General features: G+C 39.0%; 1 protein-coding gene across 6 annotated transcripts in view; it reads left to right on the forward strand.

The window, feature by feature from the left end:
• The window catches only part of STXBP4 (syntaxin binding protein 4), a 110,671-nt gene that overhangs the window by 39,825 nt on the left and 54,862 nt on the right, over positions 1 to 15,984 (forward strand). For all 6 annotated transcript variants that reach the window (XR_014176771.1, XM_081970412.1, XM_081970413.1 and 3 more), the window contains 4 exons: positions 1,332 to 1,423; positions 5,121 to 5,217; positions 8,272 to 8,366; positions 9,788 to 9,877. Coding sequence is in view for 5 of the 6 variants with exons in the window: in XM_081970412.1 (XP_081826538.1) it covers positions 1,332 to 1,423; positions 5,121 to 5,217; positions 8,272 to 8,366; positions 9,788 to 9,877 (374 nt within the window). In the remaining variant the exon portion in view is untranslated. The remainder of the gene's footprint in view (positions 1 to 1,331; positions 1,424 to 5,120; positions 5,218 to 8,271; positions 8,367 to 9,787; positions 9,878 to 15,984) is intronic.

The raw sequence follows: 15,984 nt of genomic DNA on the forward strand, positions 1-15,984 counted from the left end.
CATTTAAACTGAGAGATTGTGGTTGTAAATCTCAGGGTACAATGCAAACTTAGTTACACCAAGGAAGCTGTAAAGACTTAGGTGAAGCAAGTAGACCTTTGTGTTCAGAGTATGGATGAGAATTCTTCTAAGAAAAGATATATACTGCTTTAAGTTCCATGATGAAAATATATATACAAGGATGGGTTCCTACCGGTTCGGACTGATTTGGCTGAACCGGTAGTGGTTTGGCGGCGTGGGTCTCTGGAACTGGCAGCGACCCAGACCTGCCATACCCCCGAACCGCTTTTCTTGTTTTTTGCTTCTGCGCATGCACAGAACATTTTTTATAGCATTGCGCATGTATGCACAGTGTGCATCAAGCGTGTGCCGTGCGCCCACGAGCAAACTGGCAGTACTACCTGCCGGAACCCACCCCTTTCCAGGATGTCAATGTAAGGCAAACTGAAGGCCATTTTAGAAGTTGAAATGACAGTATATATAAATACCCAATTTATTTCTGAGATCTGTTTTTTGAAAAATAGCTCCCTCCTCTCCTACTTGAGTGACCACCTATTTTAAAACAAGGAAAAGTTTAAGGACAGTTTGTGATACAGCTATTTCAAAAGAGGAACACTGAGTCTCCTTAGATCATATCTCAATCTTTGGAAAGCAGTTCACTGGCTCCCATTCACAAACCTCTCTTGTTTAGTGAACGGAAGGACAAGGATGCAAATTACTTAAGGTTGCAAGTTTCCCAGGCCCTGTGTTACTCCAGATCTGTATTGGGAAGAATAACACGTTAGAGGCCCTCCTTATGTCATATCAGTGCTGATGCTGGGTAGAAATTGAAATGATAATCCAACATATAGTATTTTGAAGCCTTGCATCATGGGGTTATTGTGACTTTGAAAAAAAAGTGATTTGACAAGATCCCCCCCCCCAACAAAATAACTGCCATAAGAATGATTTGTATAAGTATATTCACAACCAGTCTGTCTCCTATGTCTTGTTAAAAAATATATCACAGATACAAGCCATGTGTTTCTATCATAATATAACTTTTATTGTTTAAAGAATACCTTTTTGTTCCACTTTTGTCAATTAAACCCTAGGTATGTGTATTTCCCATTCTTCTTAATTTCTTAGTGGGTAAATATAAAAGGGCTTAACAGCATCTGTAAGTTTCCATTTTAACATCTTGTTTAATATTTAAAGGGAAAAAATAATCAACATTTGGCATTCAAGCGATTAGCTGAGTTGTTTGAACAGCAGGAGTTTAGAACATATCCTTCAGCAGAAAAAAAAATCCAATTAGATTTCCAATTAATGTGCAACCTGTTGTCTCATAGCTGTTAGCCCCTCTTGGAGAATTGATTATGGACCACAAAGGAAGATTTCCCTCAATCCCTCAGTTCGCCTCAAAGCAGATAAACTAGAGATGGTAAATATCCTTGTTTTAATGTTTGTTCTTAATGTAATGTGATAGCTTTCAGATAAGTTTTCAGAATTCATTTTAATATTACTTCAAAATAAAATTACTTTTCTGCTTGAGTCAATAATTAATTCATCAAGCTTATCACTTACGATGCTGCATCTATATTGATATGTGATGAAATTATTTAGTCAATTGAAATGATCTAACTGTATCAATCTGTTTAGGAATGTGATCCTTCAATTTAAGCTGTGTTTTCCTTTGCTAGCTTTGGAAATGCTTAACATTTCTTTGTTGTTTTGCAAGCCATATAGGATGTTGATTTATTCATTCTGGCCCACCCTGTTCCCCCTCCCACCAAACAGTTGGAAATAGGTTGCAGGTGCCTTGGAGTGACCTTGCATGTTTTCTTTTGTTTTTTGTATTCTTGCTTCAACAGCTGTTATATTTTAAGATGCAAGCCATTTCAGAAAGTGTTAAGTTGCCTTTTCAGAATAAGGAGCTAGTGCAGCAAAAAAAAAAAAAAAAGTTTTAGCTATGCCTGCAAAGCACATAATTTATAAATTTTAACTTACAATTAGGATCCCAAGGCGCAAGTGTGGTTTTCCATGCCTTCATGTTTTGTTCATTCTTACCTAACCAACATGTTTCCATCTTGCCTTTAGCAAGGCACCCAGGCAAAATTCAGTTGGCATCAAACTTGCCATCCTTTTTAGTCAAGGCGGTACAATAAATTGTCTTAAGATTATAACAGCTGTAGGAATCAAGTCAAGAACTTTTCTAATTCTGTATTTTCTTTGTTTATTATTGCATTTATACCTTATATATATAAAGGACACTTATGCATCAGTTTTTCTCTTGGAACTCAGGATAATATATATATAGAGAGATTTTGCCTAATTTTATCCTCAGAACAATAACCCTATAAGGTAGAGTTTGCTGAAAGAGAAAGATTGACTTAAAATCATTCAGTAAAATGGGAACATGAACCTGGGTTTTCCCAGTCCTTGTCCAGGACTTGAAATGCGACACCACACTCGCTGTTTGCACAGTGCCTCTCTGATTTTATAGCCCATCTCAAGTTCATTCTGAGCATTTTGGCCAAGGAGATTATAGTATGTTATTGTTCTACAAACTAAGATATTTTGAGAGGTCTGATAAAATCATGTGGTTCTGTGTAGAACTCCCTTTCTTGTTTCTAGCCAGACTATATGCGTTACTGACTTTCCATGCCAACAAATTTTCTTTGTTTTCCTTTCATCTATTTTCTCCTTTAAAACCAACTCATTCATTTTGTCTCCAGCTTCTGGCATTTGCTCAGAAAGAGCTGCATATAGTATCTCTTTCCCTGTGTGTGCTTTTTCTTCTGTTTGTTTATTTTATTGAGTTTTGTTACTGCCCAACTCCAGATTTACTCTGGGTGGCTTTTTTTTTTGATAGCTCATGTTTTATACTTATTTTCTACTCTTTCTCCCTTTTGAATGTGCCACAGTAGCTTTTACCTTTATTAGATAGAGATTGATGATTCTTCTTTGAACCAGATGCTCCCTAATTTTGGCCATGCTTTTCTGACTTTACAAGAAATGGTATTCTGCCACAGTTTAATTTTAGTGCCAGCATTCTGGTCTATTTTGTGAAGTCCAGTTGTTAAGAAATGTTTTGTATTGCTTAATAAATCTAACCTTTTTGTCTTTAGCATCCCTTTTTAGTCCACCTCAGTCAGCCATACTATCTTGTGCACAAAACATAACTTTTCAAAAAACAACATTTTTTATCTTTCAAACTTCGCAGCAACTTAAATTAGATTTTTGTTCAGTTATGACAACATTTCTTTGGCTTTCAGCTCTGGTTATGTTGACCAACAGTTGTGAGTAGTTTGGGACTATAGTATGTCCTGCTTGCCAAACAAATTAATGCCAACAGTATTGGATTCAAGATCTCAAAAACAAAGGGAGATTTAACATGCAGGGGAGTTCCAATCCTAGTGCAGTTGAAGAAAAAGGCTACATCTCTGAAGCCAGATTCAGTGCGCAAAATACTCACTGTGGAAATGAATCACCTCCACATCTTTTGTTAACCTGTAGTTTCAAGGATTCCTCTGAAGGTTAGAACATGATGTGCCTTTCCATAGCATCTTAGTTCTCCAGAATTTCTGAGAGATTATTCTAGTTCTGAGACCATATTAACAAGTTTGTCAATTCTTTAGAATGAAAACAATTTGACACTGAAGTTTTCAGTTCCTTTACGATAGTTAGAAATTTCCTGACCGGCTTCTCAGTTTCAATCCTCAGTCACCCCCAAGATTGTCATGAGTCTGCATGCATTTAACTTTGGAGATGACAAGGGCAGAATAGGAGATCACCCATTCTTCCTTCAACCTGTTGAGTTTTAAAATGTCATCATTATTTCTTACATTCTTGCTTCAAATTTACCTGAAAAAATTATTTTAGTTTCAATATTCAGTTTATTCTAAATCCTAGCTTTCCTATCTTATCCTATCCTATCCTGTATCTCTCTAGCTATTCTGTCTTCCATGTTCTGGTGGTTTCTTGTTTTCTGATCTTCATTAAACTTTTCATTTGTGTCTTTTTTTTTTGGAGCTAACTAGAATTGTTTGTTATTGTGTATCTAATTAATCCTCCTTTTCAAAAAATATTCTTCTTCCAAATCTTAGGCTTCTTTTATAAGAAAAATGTCATTACGGTCATTCTCAGTTCCTCATAACCATGAACAAAACCATCAATATGTGCTTTTTGTTATTACAATATAGAAGTAATTCGCTATTATTTCTTCCGAAATATTTTTTAGAACTTCCCAGTCTAGTCTACAGCCCTGATAATTGCTGGAATCTTCCATTCTGGTTCCAACTAAACCAAACACTGCTTATGTCCCAAGCTCAGAGAAGGTCAGTCTGGTAATGCCTCTTGCCGAGACAGGCTTCTTTTCGATGTTAGTATCTCTAAATTGAATTAAACTGAAGCCTTTAATTTTGCATTTAACTGAAAAGGCTCTGGGACAAATTAACAAAAATTAACAAGACCGTCCTTTGCCCTCAGGCTTGTGAACTAAAACAATATGGCACAAATTGAACATGAATTGGGCAAGGGGAGAAAAAAGGTTCTCAGAAGTATTCTTTCCCACAGGAAAACCTGAAGCGAATTCCTTGAAGATGTGGAACCACTTTGGTCTTTCCTTGGTATATTGTTCTCGGAGTACAAAAGATGCAGTGACACAGTAGCCCTTGATCTAGTAGCATAAGCTGAAGTCTCAGGGTAATCTCTTTGAACTGGATGGGTTTTTTCCTAGAAAACAGAGATAAATCAAGCCGCTGTTCTGCTCTAGTTGGTAGAATCCAACCTAGCAATTCTCTAAGCTTGTTAATATCTAAAGAACACCCTACATTCATATTTAGATTTTTCATAAAATCATGGATTCCAGTGGTTTCAGATATTATTACAATTTGTGTTTGATTGCATCTGAAAGCTGAACACTTTTTAAAAAAAATCTGCAAATAGACATTACACAGTGAAAACAGTTTCTTCACGTAAAAAGGTTCGTTTTCTGTTTGTGAAAGGTAGAGCTACCACACAGGTTTTGTTTCTAACCCAGAGCTATAAAGCAAAGTCTAAGGCACCTTTTAGATTAGAAAACCCAAAGCCTCCTTACTTTGTGGTGTTTTTTTTCTTTCATGTTTTTTCTTGACCAGGCTTTGAAGTATCTTGGGATTCAGCCTACAAAAGAAGAGCAAGAAATCCTAAGGCAACAGCTACCAAGAGATTCTGAAGGAACAGTCTGTTTTGGAGGTAATTAAGTGAAGGGTTTTTTTTTTTTGGAAACTATAAGAGAGATTTCAGAATTCTACATACAATTCTTCTCAACAGAAGTCACTAAATGTGCTTCAGGGTTGATTGGGTATTTTTGTCAAGCTCTCCATGAAGCCCCTATGTGTAAGGTGAATAATGTGACGATTTGCATTCCCATTTTAAAGGTATTTGTTACCCAGCACTTTCTTACTTACAAATTAAAACACTTTTTAGACAGCCTTATTCCAATATACTTAAGAAAAAGTGTGCAGAACAAATGTGCAGAACAAATTATAAAGAGCAGGAGGGTTAGTGAGTCAAATTTGCAGATGAGGAATAAAGTTGGTTAAGAAGAACTTACTGTCCTGGTACAGTGGTCGGCAAGCCGCGGCTCGCGAGCCAAATGCGGCTCTTTAAACATTTTAATCTGGCTCTTCTGTGTGCCGGGCGCCCGCTTCCCTCCCTCCTCTCGGGCTTCGGAGGGAAGCTTCTGCAAAACCCCGGCGAGACAAGTCTCCCAGGCTGTAATTTGCCGAGCTGTACGCGCGCGCCTGTTTTCCACGGCGTGGAGCAGCGGCGAGATTCTGGGCGGCAAGCGATGATTCCGGGGGCCATCAGTGGGGGGGCAGGGTCCCCCCTCGTGTTCCTCATCTTCCCGGATGGCCCCCGGAATCATCGCTCGCCGCGCAGAATCTCGCCGCTGCTCCACGGTGTGGAAAACAGGCGCGTGCGCACAGCTCGGCAAATTAAAGCCTGGGAGACTTCTTGTCACTCGCCAGGGCTTTTGAAGAAGCTTCCCTCCGAAGCGTTCCGAGGGAGGGCTGTAAACTTCCCTCCGAAGTCTTGGGAAGTTCTGAGGAGCCCCCCAAGCCAAAACGCCGCTGCCAGGTAGTTAAAAGTACCTCTCTGATTCGTCTCTGTCAGTCTCTCTCTGATTCCCTCTCTCACTCCCTCTCTCTGTTCCTCTCTCTGTCTGTCTGTCTCACTCACACACACACTGTGGTCACCTTGTTGAGTGTTCCAATCACATTTCAAATGTGATTGGAACACTCAACAAGGTGACCACAGTGTGTGTGTGTGTGTGTGTGTGAATGAGACAGACAGACAGAGAGAGGAACAGAGAGGGAGTGAGGGAGGGAATCAGAGAGAGACTGACAGACACACACACACACACACACAGAGGGGGAGGGAGGGAGAGAAAGATAGACAGACAGAGAGAGAGACACACACAGAGTAAGTGATTAAGTGAATGAGTGAGAGACAGACACACCCACATACACAGAGTGACAGAGAGAGAGGGAGGGGAGAGAGACAGAGGGAGAGACAGAGACAGACACACACACACAGAGTGAGTGAGAGACAGACAGACACACACACACACACACACAGAGTGACAGAGATGGGGGAAGGAGGAGAGAGAGACAGAGATACAGAGAGAGAGAGACAGACAGATAGACACCCAGAGAAAATGACAGAGGGAGACAGAGAGGGAGGGAGGGAGAGAGAGACAAAGAGCCAGAGAGAGAGAGAGAAAGAAAAAGAAAAAAAGAAAGAAAGTGGGAGAGGGAGATGAAATTAAAAGCAACAACATACAAACCTGACTTACTCAAACTATCCAAGGAAATGCAAGGCCAATGTTCACATTAGTGGTTGTGACTTTGTCAGTCAATGTCAGGATGTAATTTTCTCTACATTGTAAGGCAAATTTTACGGAATTTAACGTTATCGATAAATAATATCGTTCTAAAGTTTTTATTTTATTAGTTGTGTTATTTGTATCCTCCCCACCTATGTGGATACTTGCATGCGGAATATTCTCAATAAAAACTTATTGAAACTAAAAACAGTGTACCATCCTATGTATTTTCGGTTTTAAAAATGCGGCTCTCCAAATAAATTTCAATCGTGGTTTTGGCGAGATTTGGCTCAGTTGAAAAAAAAGGTTGCCCACCACTGTCCTGGTACGTTTGTTGTGAGCTTTCCATAGATATATGGGTAATCATTAAGAAAACAGAATTTAGACAGACCTGATGCAGATATTATATTTTAGGATAATGAATGAAAATTTAAGGCCTGATCCTGGGTTTTTCAGAGTGGTTTCTTCACAAATGCATCCAGGATTCTTCAGAGTGGTGTCTTCATAGCACAGTTTCCTTATTTTCCTTGTTCTGGTCATCTTCACCATGAAGCAGGAATTGAGTTCTGCTCAGAGCTTATCTTTTTTTCTTTCTTTCATTGCATAATGCAGTGTTTTACCTCAAAAACACAATGCAAATTGAATTTTAATTAAATATTAAGCAATTAATCAGGATTATGAGATTTAAGATTGCATGCTTAGCCATGGGCCCATCCCATCTTCAGAGGTAAGGACATAGAATTCTGTTCCTGTTGGTGGTTAAATATCTGCAAACTACAATAACACAATAGCAAATTTTAGAAGAGCTTCTCAACACACAAGAGTCCATGAAAACTATTTGTCTTTGAATCATTCTAGTAGTCATTTTCCCTCAGATTAATACAGTTGCACAATAAGCATAGCTGCATATGTGTGCACACACATTCATTTAGCTTTGCATCTATACTTCCTCTGAAGGATTTGCTTCAGTTATCAGATCAGTTAGAACCGACTATCAATTAATTACCTCTTTAATGAAAACTGTAATTTATCCTTACATTTGGTCTATATGACAGCAATGGTGTGATGTTTGCTTTTCAAATAGGAAAAACAAACCAAGGTTTGTTTGGAAGACAATTGCAAGACCATAGCTTTCCATTTTTATTTCATGCTACTTTACTTAAATGAGTCTGAATGCATGAGGGGGAGAAGGAGGAAGTCCAGGCTTTAGCGCTTGCTCTCTTTGAAGTCAATCCTGACTGTTGGTGACCATACAGAAAAGTATTTATAGTTTTCTTGGCAAGGTTTTAGTTTGGAGCTTAAACTGACATTCTGAAATACTAAATAACTAACAGGTACTAGATTGTTTAATGAAAAATATAAGTTGACTTTTCTGTGATTGACACTATAATGTTGTTCTGATTTAAATTATATGTTAGATTTTATTCAGGTGGCAAGAGATTTATTTTCTCAGCAGCTGGATGAGACTGGTCACAGCCCTGTACATGAAATTGTTAAATTACTAGATTCACAGGTAAATAATATAATTCTTACCTTCAAACAAAAGTGGTGAAATTTTGATTTAAAATTCCTTGAAGATTCAAATCTTCTAGCTCACTGTGGTCTTTCAAAAGGATGACTAGAAAGGATGTTAAGGAGCTCTCATAACAAATTACTTTCAATGCTATTATACAATCATGGTTTTCCACACATTGTAGCTAACTATTGTGCACAATGTACATTTGTTTAAAATAGTTTTCCTAACTATGTTGGGTGCAGAGTGCAGAGAAGAGCAACAAAGATGATTAGGGGATTGGAGGCTAAAACATATGAAGAACGGTTGCAGGAACTGGGTATGTCTAGTCTGATGAAAAGAAGGACTAGGAGAGACATGATAGCAGTGTTCCAATATCTCAGAGGCTGCCACAAAGAAGAGGGTGTCAAGCTATTCTCCAACGCACCTGAAGGTAGGAGAAGAAGCAATGAGTGGAAACTAATCAAGGAAAAAAGCAACTTAGAACTGAGGAGAAATTTCCTGACAGTTAGAACAATCAACCAGTGGAACAACTTGCCTCCAGAAGTTGTGAATGCCCCAACACTGGAAGTCTTTAAGATGTTTTTAAGAAGATTTGTCTGAAATAGTATAGGGCTTCCTGTCTAGGATGGACTAGAAGACCCCTAAGGTCTTTTCCAACTCTGTTATTCTATTCAACTTAACTTGAGGGCAGTAGATGGAGAAAGCTTATATCAAATAATTGTGGATGACAAATTAGGCACTAATAGCAGAGGGTTCTGATGTCCCGGAGTTACAGCATCTTCTAGGTGGCTGACTGCCCACAGGCAAATTAAACAACTTTTTCTTTAAAGATTCCAGCAATTATTGAAAGCTAACCATTGGATTGTAATCTTCACTGGCTTTTCTACTGCTGTCTTTCATGAGTTATTTGTCTTGTTGCCATTTTAATTATAGTTTGTGAGAGTTTAACTAGATCAATTGTGTGCATATTTATTTATCGGTAGTAAATAAATCAAGCTTGCTTTCACAAATGTAAAAAGCATTGCAAGTTAAACTACCACAGGTAGTCCTCACCCTATGTTCACAATGGAGCCCAGAATTTCTGTTATACATTGTTGCGGCGTAAGTTGAGGCACTATTAGACTGCACCTGATTTTACAGCCATTTTTATGACAGTCGTAAAACCAGAAAATGGCAAAAAAGTCACAAATCTCAGTCATGCAAAATGCTGGTAACCAGTAATAAATGTGAGCCATTTGCCAAGTGTATTTATAGTTTTCTAACTTTACAGTATATAACAGAAAGGAGGTTTTGTTTGGTAGGCTGAATTAGAAAGCTTAAAGTATTACGTTAAATAACAGACATGTTATTTTTCTGTTATTTGTATCCATGTATTCCCTCAACGTCTGCTTCTGATTCATTTTTTTTACTGCATACAGCTTGTATCTTGTGATCATTTGGAAGGACATGAAATGGAACAACTTAGGAAAGAGAAAAATGAAGCTTTGAAAGAACTATGTCAACTGAAGGTAACATTTTGCTTTAATCAATTTAAACATCTGCACTAACCTTTGCTTTTTTAAAACCTATTGCAGTACTTACCACTTAGTAAAAAGGTGAACTAAGTGTAGAATGATTAAATAAAATTAGTATTATTTGCTTTCTTTATACCGTAATGTTAAAACTTCCTGGCTATGATACAGTTTAATTTTGTTCTTGCTAGTGTCTCAGTGCCATTTTGGACAGGGAGAAGAAAATATGCAGCATTGATTTGTTCTTGAATAAAGTGCCATAATATATCCATGTAACACCTGCTCCATGAGCGATATTGGTTGCCAATTAGCTTCTGAGTACAATTCAAGGGCTGCTTACAATTTATAATCCTTTGTGACCTAGGGCATGGCTATCTGTAGAACTGCCTAGCCCTGATATTTCCTATCCATCCTGTATGATGGGTGGGCATGCTCCAGGTTCCATCAATCATACAGTGTCATCCGATGACACAAAGAAATGGTTTCTCTCAAGGTGCCTTCATCCTTCCAGATACTCATATGGCCCCAATGCCACCTATCATTTAAAAAAATCTCTGAAAATCTGTTTCCCCAAGCCTTGGGATAGGGTGATGACAAACCCCTTTTAAGATGTTACCGTGTTTCCCCGAAAACAAGACAGGGGCTTATTTTCTTTTGCCCCACGAAATATGGCCTTGGGCTTATTATAGGGGAGGGCTTATTATTTCTGGGGCAGGTGAGAAGCAAGGCGCGCCTTTTACCTTTCCAGCTCCATCGCGTTCCTCGCCATTGTGCTCAGGGAAGTGGCTGGTAAAAAAAAAAAAAAAACTTCTCGCGAGTTCAATCAAACATCTTGAAATCGCGAGAAGGTTTTTTTTTACCAGGGGCTTCCCTGAATACAATGGCGAGGAACGCGACAGAGCTGGAAAGGTAAGAGGCACGCCTCGCGGCCCAACACCACCCACCTCGCCCCAATGGTAAAGGCAGCCTGCCTGGTTCCCTTCCCCGCCATCCCTTTAGCGAGGGGTGGCAGGTGGGGGGGGGGAGAAGCGAGGCATGCCTCTTAACTTTCCAGCTCCGTTCCGTTCCTCGCCCTTTCGCCAATTGAATCCCCTTGTAAAAAAAGCCTCATGAGTTCAACTCGCAAGATTTTTTTTACAAGGGGATTCAATGAGCGAAAGGATGAGGAACGCGACGGAGCTGTCAGTCTCTGGTAGCGCTAGGACACGCGTCTCGCTTCTCCCCCCCCCCCACCTCTACCCCCTCACTAAAGGGACGGCAGGAGAGGGAACCAGGCAGGCTGCCTTTACTGTTGGGGTGAGGTGGGTGGTGTTGGGCTGTGATGTGCACCTCTTTCCAGCTTCATCACGTTCCTCGCCCTTCCGCCCATTGAATCCCCTTGTAAAAAAAATCTCATTAGTTCAACTCGCGAGGTTTTCCTACAAGGGGATTCAATGGGCGAAAGGGCAAGGAACGTGACGAAGCTGGAAAGATAAGAGGTGTACTTCACAGCCCAACACCGCCCACCTCGCCCCAATGATAAAGGCAGCCTGGCTGGTTCCCTTCCCCACCATCCCTTTAGTGAGGGGGGAGAGGTGTGGGGGGGGGAGAAGCGAGACGCATGTCCTAGCGCTACCTGAGACTGACAGCTCTGTTGCGTTCCTCGCCCTTTCGCTCATTGAATCCCCTTGTAAAAAAAATCTCATTAGTTCAACTCGCGAGGCTTTTATTACAAGGGGATTCAATGAGTGAAAGGGTGAGGAACGCAACAGAGCTGTCAGTCTCTGGTAGCGCTAGGACACGCGTCTCGCTTCTCCCCCCCCCCACCTCTCCCCCCTCACTAAAGGGATGGTGGGGAAGGGAACCAGCCAGACTGCCTTTATCATTGGGGCGAGGTGGGCAGTGTTGGGCTGTGAGGTACACCTCTTATCTTTCCAGCTTCGTCACGTTCCTCGCCCTTTCGCCCATTGAATCCCCTTGTAGGAAAACCTCGCGAGTTGAACTAATGAGATTTTTTTTACAAGGGGATTCAATGGGCGAAAGGGCGAGGAACACGATGAAGCTGGAAAGAGGTGCGCATCGCAGCCCAACACCGCCCACCTCGCCCCAATGATAAAGGCAGCCTGGCTGGTTCCCTCTCCTGCCGTCCCTTTAGTGAGGGGGGAGAGGTGGGGGGGGGAGAAGCGAGACGCGTGTACTAGCGCTACCAGAGACTGACAGCTCTGTTGCGTTCCTCGCCCTTTCGCTCATTGAATCCCCTTGTAAAAAAAGATCTCGCGAGTTGAACTAATGAGATTTTTTTACAAGGGGATTCAATCGGCAAAAGGGCGAGGAACACGACGGAGCTGGAAAGGTAGGAGGCGTGCCTCGCTTCTCCCCCCCACCCCACCTGCCGCCCCTCGTTAAAGGGACAGCGGGGAAAGGAACCAGGTAGGCTGCCTTTACCATTGGGGCAAAGTGGGCGGTGTTGGGCCGCGGGGCGTGCCTCTTACCTTTCTAGCTTTGTTGCATTCCTCGACATTATATTCAGGGGAGCCCCTGGTTAAAAAAAAAAAAGCCTTCTCGCCATTTCAAGATGTTTGATTGAACTCGTGAGAAGTTTTCTTTTCACCAGCCGCTTCCCTGAGCACAATGAACGCGAGGAAGGGAACCAGGCAGGCTGCCTTTGCCGTTGGGGTGGGCGGTGTTTTTTTGCACGAGAAGGAACAGGCAGGAGGGGGTGATCACATTGCTGGCCTGCCGCTGTTTTTGCGGCGAGCCCTCTTTTTGCCTCGGAAGCTGTACCGGTAGGTGGTACCCCAGACTGGGGGCGGGCTTATTTTCAGGGGAGGGCGTATTATGGCGCATGCTCTGAAAAGCCCGATTGGGCTTATTAGCAGGGCGTGGCTTATTTTTGGGGAAACACGGTAGGATTTTATATATATATAATGTATGTATGTATCACACATACTGTTTAATGTTATTTTTGCAAGACATTCTTTGTTGTTTTGATTTTTGTTATGTTGTACACTGCTTGAGTCATGTGGATTTGGACAACCTTCTTAAATAAATGAGTCCCGTCCCAGCTATTGTTCAACAGTAATTATTTCTGGTTGCTTTTTAATATATACTAATATTTTTAATCCATTCCATTCCCACTGATCCATTGTATTTTTGATATATTGCCCTCAAACCTTGAGGGGTGGGGAGAGGGAGCATGGAAGTTGAATGAAAACACAATTTACTTTAAGTGGCTTGCACGTTAAACATAATCCTTGGAGACTACTTGGGAACATTATGCAGGTTTTTTAGCAACAATATGGGTGTGTTTTGCTATAACCTTCTGCAATATTTTTTCGACTTCCCAATCTAGTCTGTAAGAATTCTTTGCCGGCTATACCAGACCCAACTTGGCTTAGCTTCGCAGCTGAGACAAGTGCAACTACATACTGAGGAAGTTCATTTGGGAACCCTTTTGTTTTTTTATATTGTGTGGGTTGGCTTATTTAACTGATATTGCAATAACTTCCATTGTTGTTGCTGTTGTTCTTAAGAGCTCTGAACTTCCTAAATGATGGCCTGCTCAGTAGATTGACTCAACATAGCTTGCGACATAGACATCCTCATTTAACTTTTATTCAGAAACAAACAAAAAAATATGAATCACATAAAGCTGTGCTCCTTAACAAATCCTGCTACAACATACAGTGTTGCTAGGTTCTGTGCAGCAACAAAATTCACCAGATGGTGACCTGTGCTATAAACTAGATTTAATGAACAACCAATTCGCCATATTAGAATGCCTTGTAACTTGATAGATGTACCATATGCCAACCTTTGATGCTCCCCTGCACTCATCTAATGCTGCTACCTTTCTTTTAAGTTTCACACTTTTTAGTATACTTTTAGTTTTTCATTCAGCTATCTGTTATATCTTATAGCTTTTCATTATCTTTTTAGATATTTTTTTTACTCCTGATGTTTTTTATGCTTTTTTAATGCTTTATGTTTTTTTAAAAAAAAATTCAAAACAAACACAACACGTCCTTCTTTACATACTGTAGAAAGTGTATCAATTGGTTACAAAAAGGTTTTCGTGCATCTCTTCCACAGTCAACAAACATAATTCATATTAACTCAAGTATTTTAACTCAGATATTTATACATGTTACTATCATCATACCTCGATTTTCATTTGACTATAATTGTTTAAATGTCCTTCATCATAAAATATATCAAGATTTAATACATAACCACATACTGGCATTTCATTTACTATTTCTAAAATCCTCCAATAACACTGAATCCTTATGTCCTATTCTAGCTAAACATCCATAATATTTAATAACAAAGTTTTCTAATCCTCCTTTCCAAATCATTGTTTACAATTTACATCCAGTTTCCTTATGTTGTAGCCATACCTGTATATACGTTGTTATCATTATCCCTCCTTTATTTAACTATATCCTGCATCATAAAATTTTCCCCCTAATAATCAAGACTTAACTATATCTAACTTAGTTCTTTATTAACATTTATATATAATCCAAAAGGATTTCTAATCTTCCTTTCATGGGTACCATTCAATATTCATATCCAATTATTACTTATCATAATACTACACATTGTATACATTATTATCATTATCAATTATTTATTTAACTATATCTATTGTCACTAAATTTCACTAAGTTTAATTAGTTTTAAATTATACTCTTCCATCTATCAACCTGTATCTTTCCAGTAGCAAAACAGTCTCATATCTTCTGCCATTTGTGGTGTCAATCCTCTAATCATCTCCTTAATCAACTTTGTATGGACTCCTCTTAGCAACTCCTTGCTTATAAAATCTCTCATGTAACTTTTTTTGGGGAATTTTTTTTTATTGTTTTAATTAACAAAAATGCAAAAAAAAAAAGAATCTTCATTACATCTTGTAGAAAGCATGTCAATTGGTTACAAATAAATTTCATGCGTTACTACCACAATCATTCTTTATACTTCCTTCATATTGAATTGTACATTTTAAATCAAAAATCTTTATGTATTTTACCATCAATGTACCATCATTCCCATTTAGCTATAATTATTTAAACGTGCCTTTATCTAGAATCATTTGTATTTAAAGACACAACCACCTACTGGCATTTATTAGCTATTTCTATAAACCTCCAATAATTACCCTTTTATAGCATATTCCCTTCCCCCCCCCCAACTCACTATTTAAGGCTTATATCTGATTGCTTTTACCAATGCCAACACATGTAGAAATCATTAAACATTATCCATTAACATTTCCTTATTGTTATTGTTATCTAACAAAAAGATTTTTTTAACCATTTATATCACATCTCCTCTCATCCGACCCAAGAAAAATTACATCTTTATAATAAAATCTAAACAAAAATTTGTTAGTAAAGTTTATAAGTACCCAAGAGAAATTACATCTTTATAACAAAATCTAAACAACAATGTATTAGTGAATTTGATAACTCTTTTTCCCAGGTCCCGATTTACAGTTTATATCCAAATTGTTTTTACTAGTTAAAATTATTATTTCATTATTATTATCATAATGAGTTATTTGTTAACGAATAAACATTTTTTTAAAAATTCTAAAATTGTCTACAAAATCCTACTTATTAATCACCAAAGATTAACTAAGTTTTTAATTATCAACCTTCATTATCAGCCTGTGTCTTTCCAGTAACAAAACAATCTTATCTCTTTAGCCAGTTGTTGTGTCAATTCTCTTATAAACTTCTTTATAAGATTTTTAAAGACTTTTCTCTGCACTTTTTTGCTTGAAAGATCTCTCATATAGTCTCGTTGCCCTTGAACTGGTATTAAAATTAACATGTCTTTGATTATCAGATGTCTTTCTAAAGCTGTTTCTCTTCTTAATTCCATCATCAAATCCATATCTTGACAAGAGGGGTAGAGCTCCAGATAATCAAGTATATAATAATAATCAGGTTCACTTTTCCATGTTCCCTTCTTTCCACTTTCACTCATGAGTGCTCCATTATTAGGTTCATCTGTTATCTTGGCTTCATCTTCTATACCTTCATTCTCTTCTTCATTTTTAGGGGCTCCAGCCCCTTCATCTTTTGTTGTGCCAGGCAATAGTCTATCCAACTTCTTAT

The sequence above is a fragment of the Natrix helvetica genome (assembly GCF_964273705.1).
Source record: "Natrix helvetica genome assembly, chromosome: 1".
Classification (NCBI taxonomy): Eukaryota; Metazoa; Chordata; class Lepidosauria; order Squamata; family Natricidae; genus Natrix; species Natrix helvetica.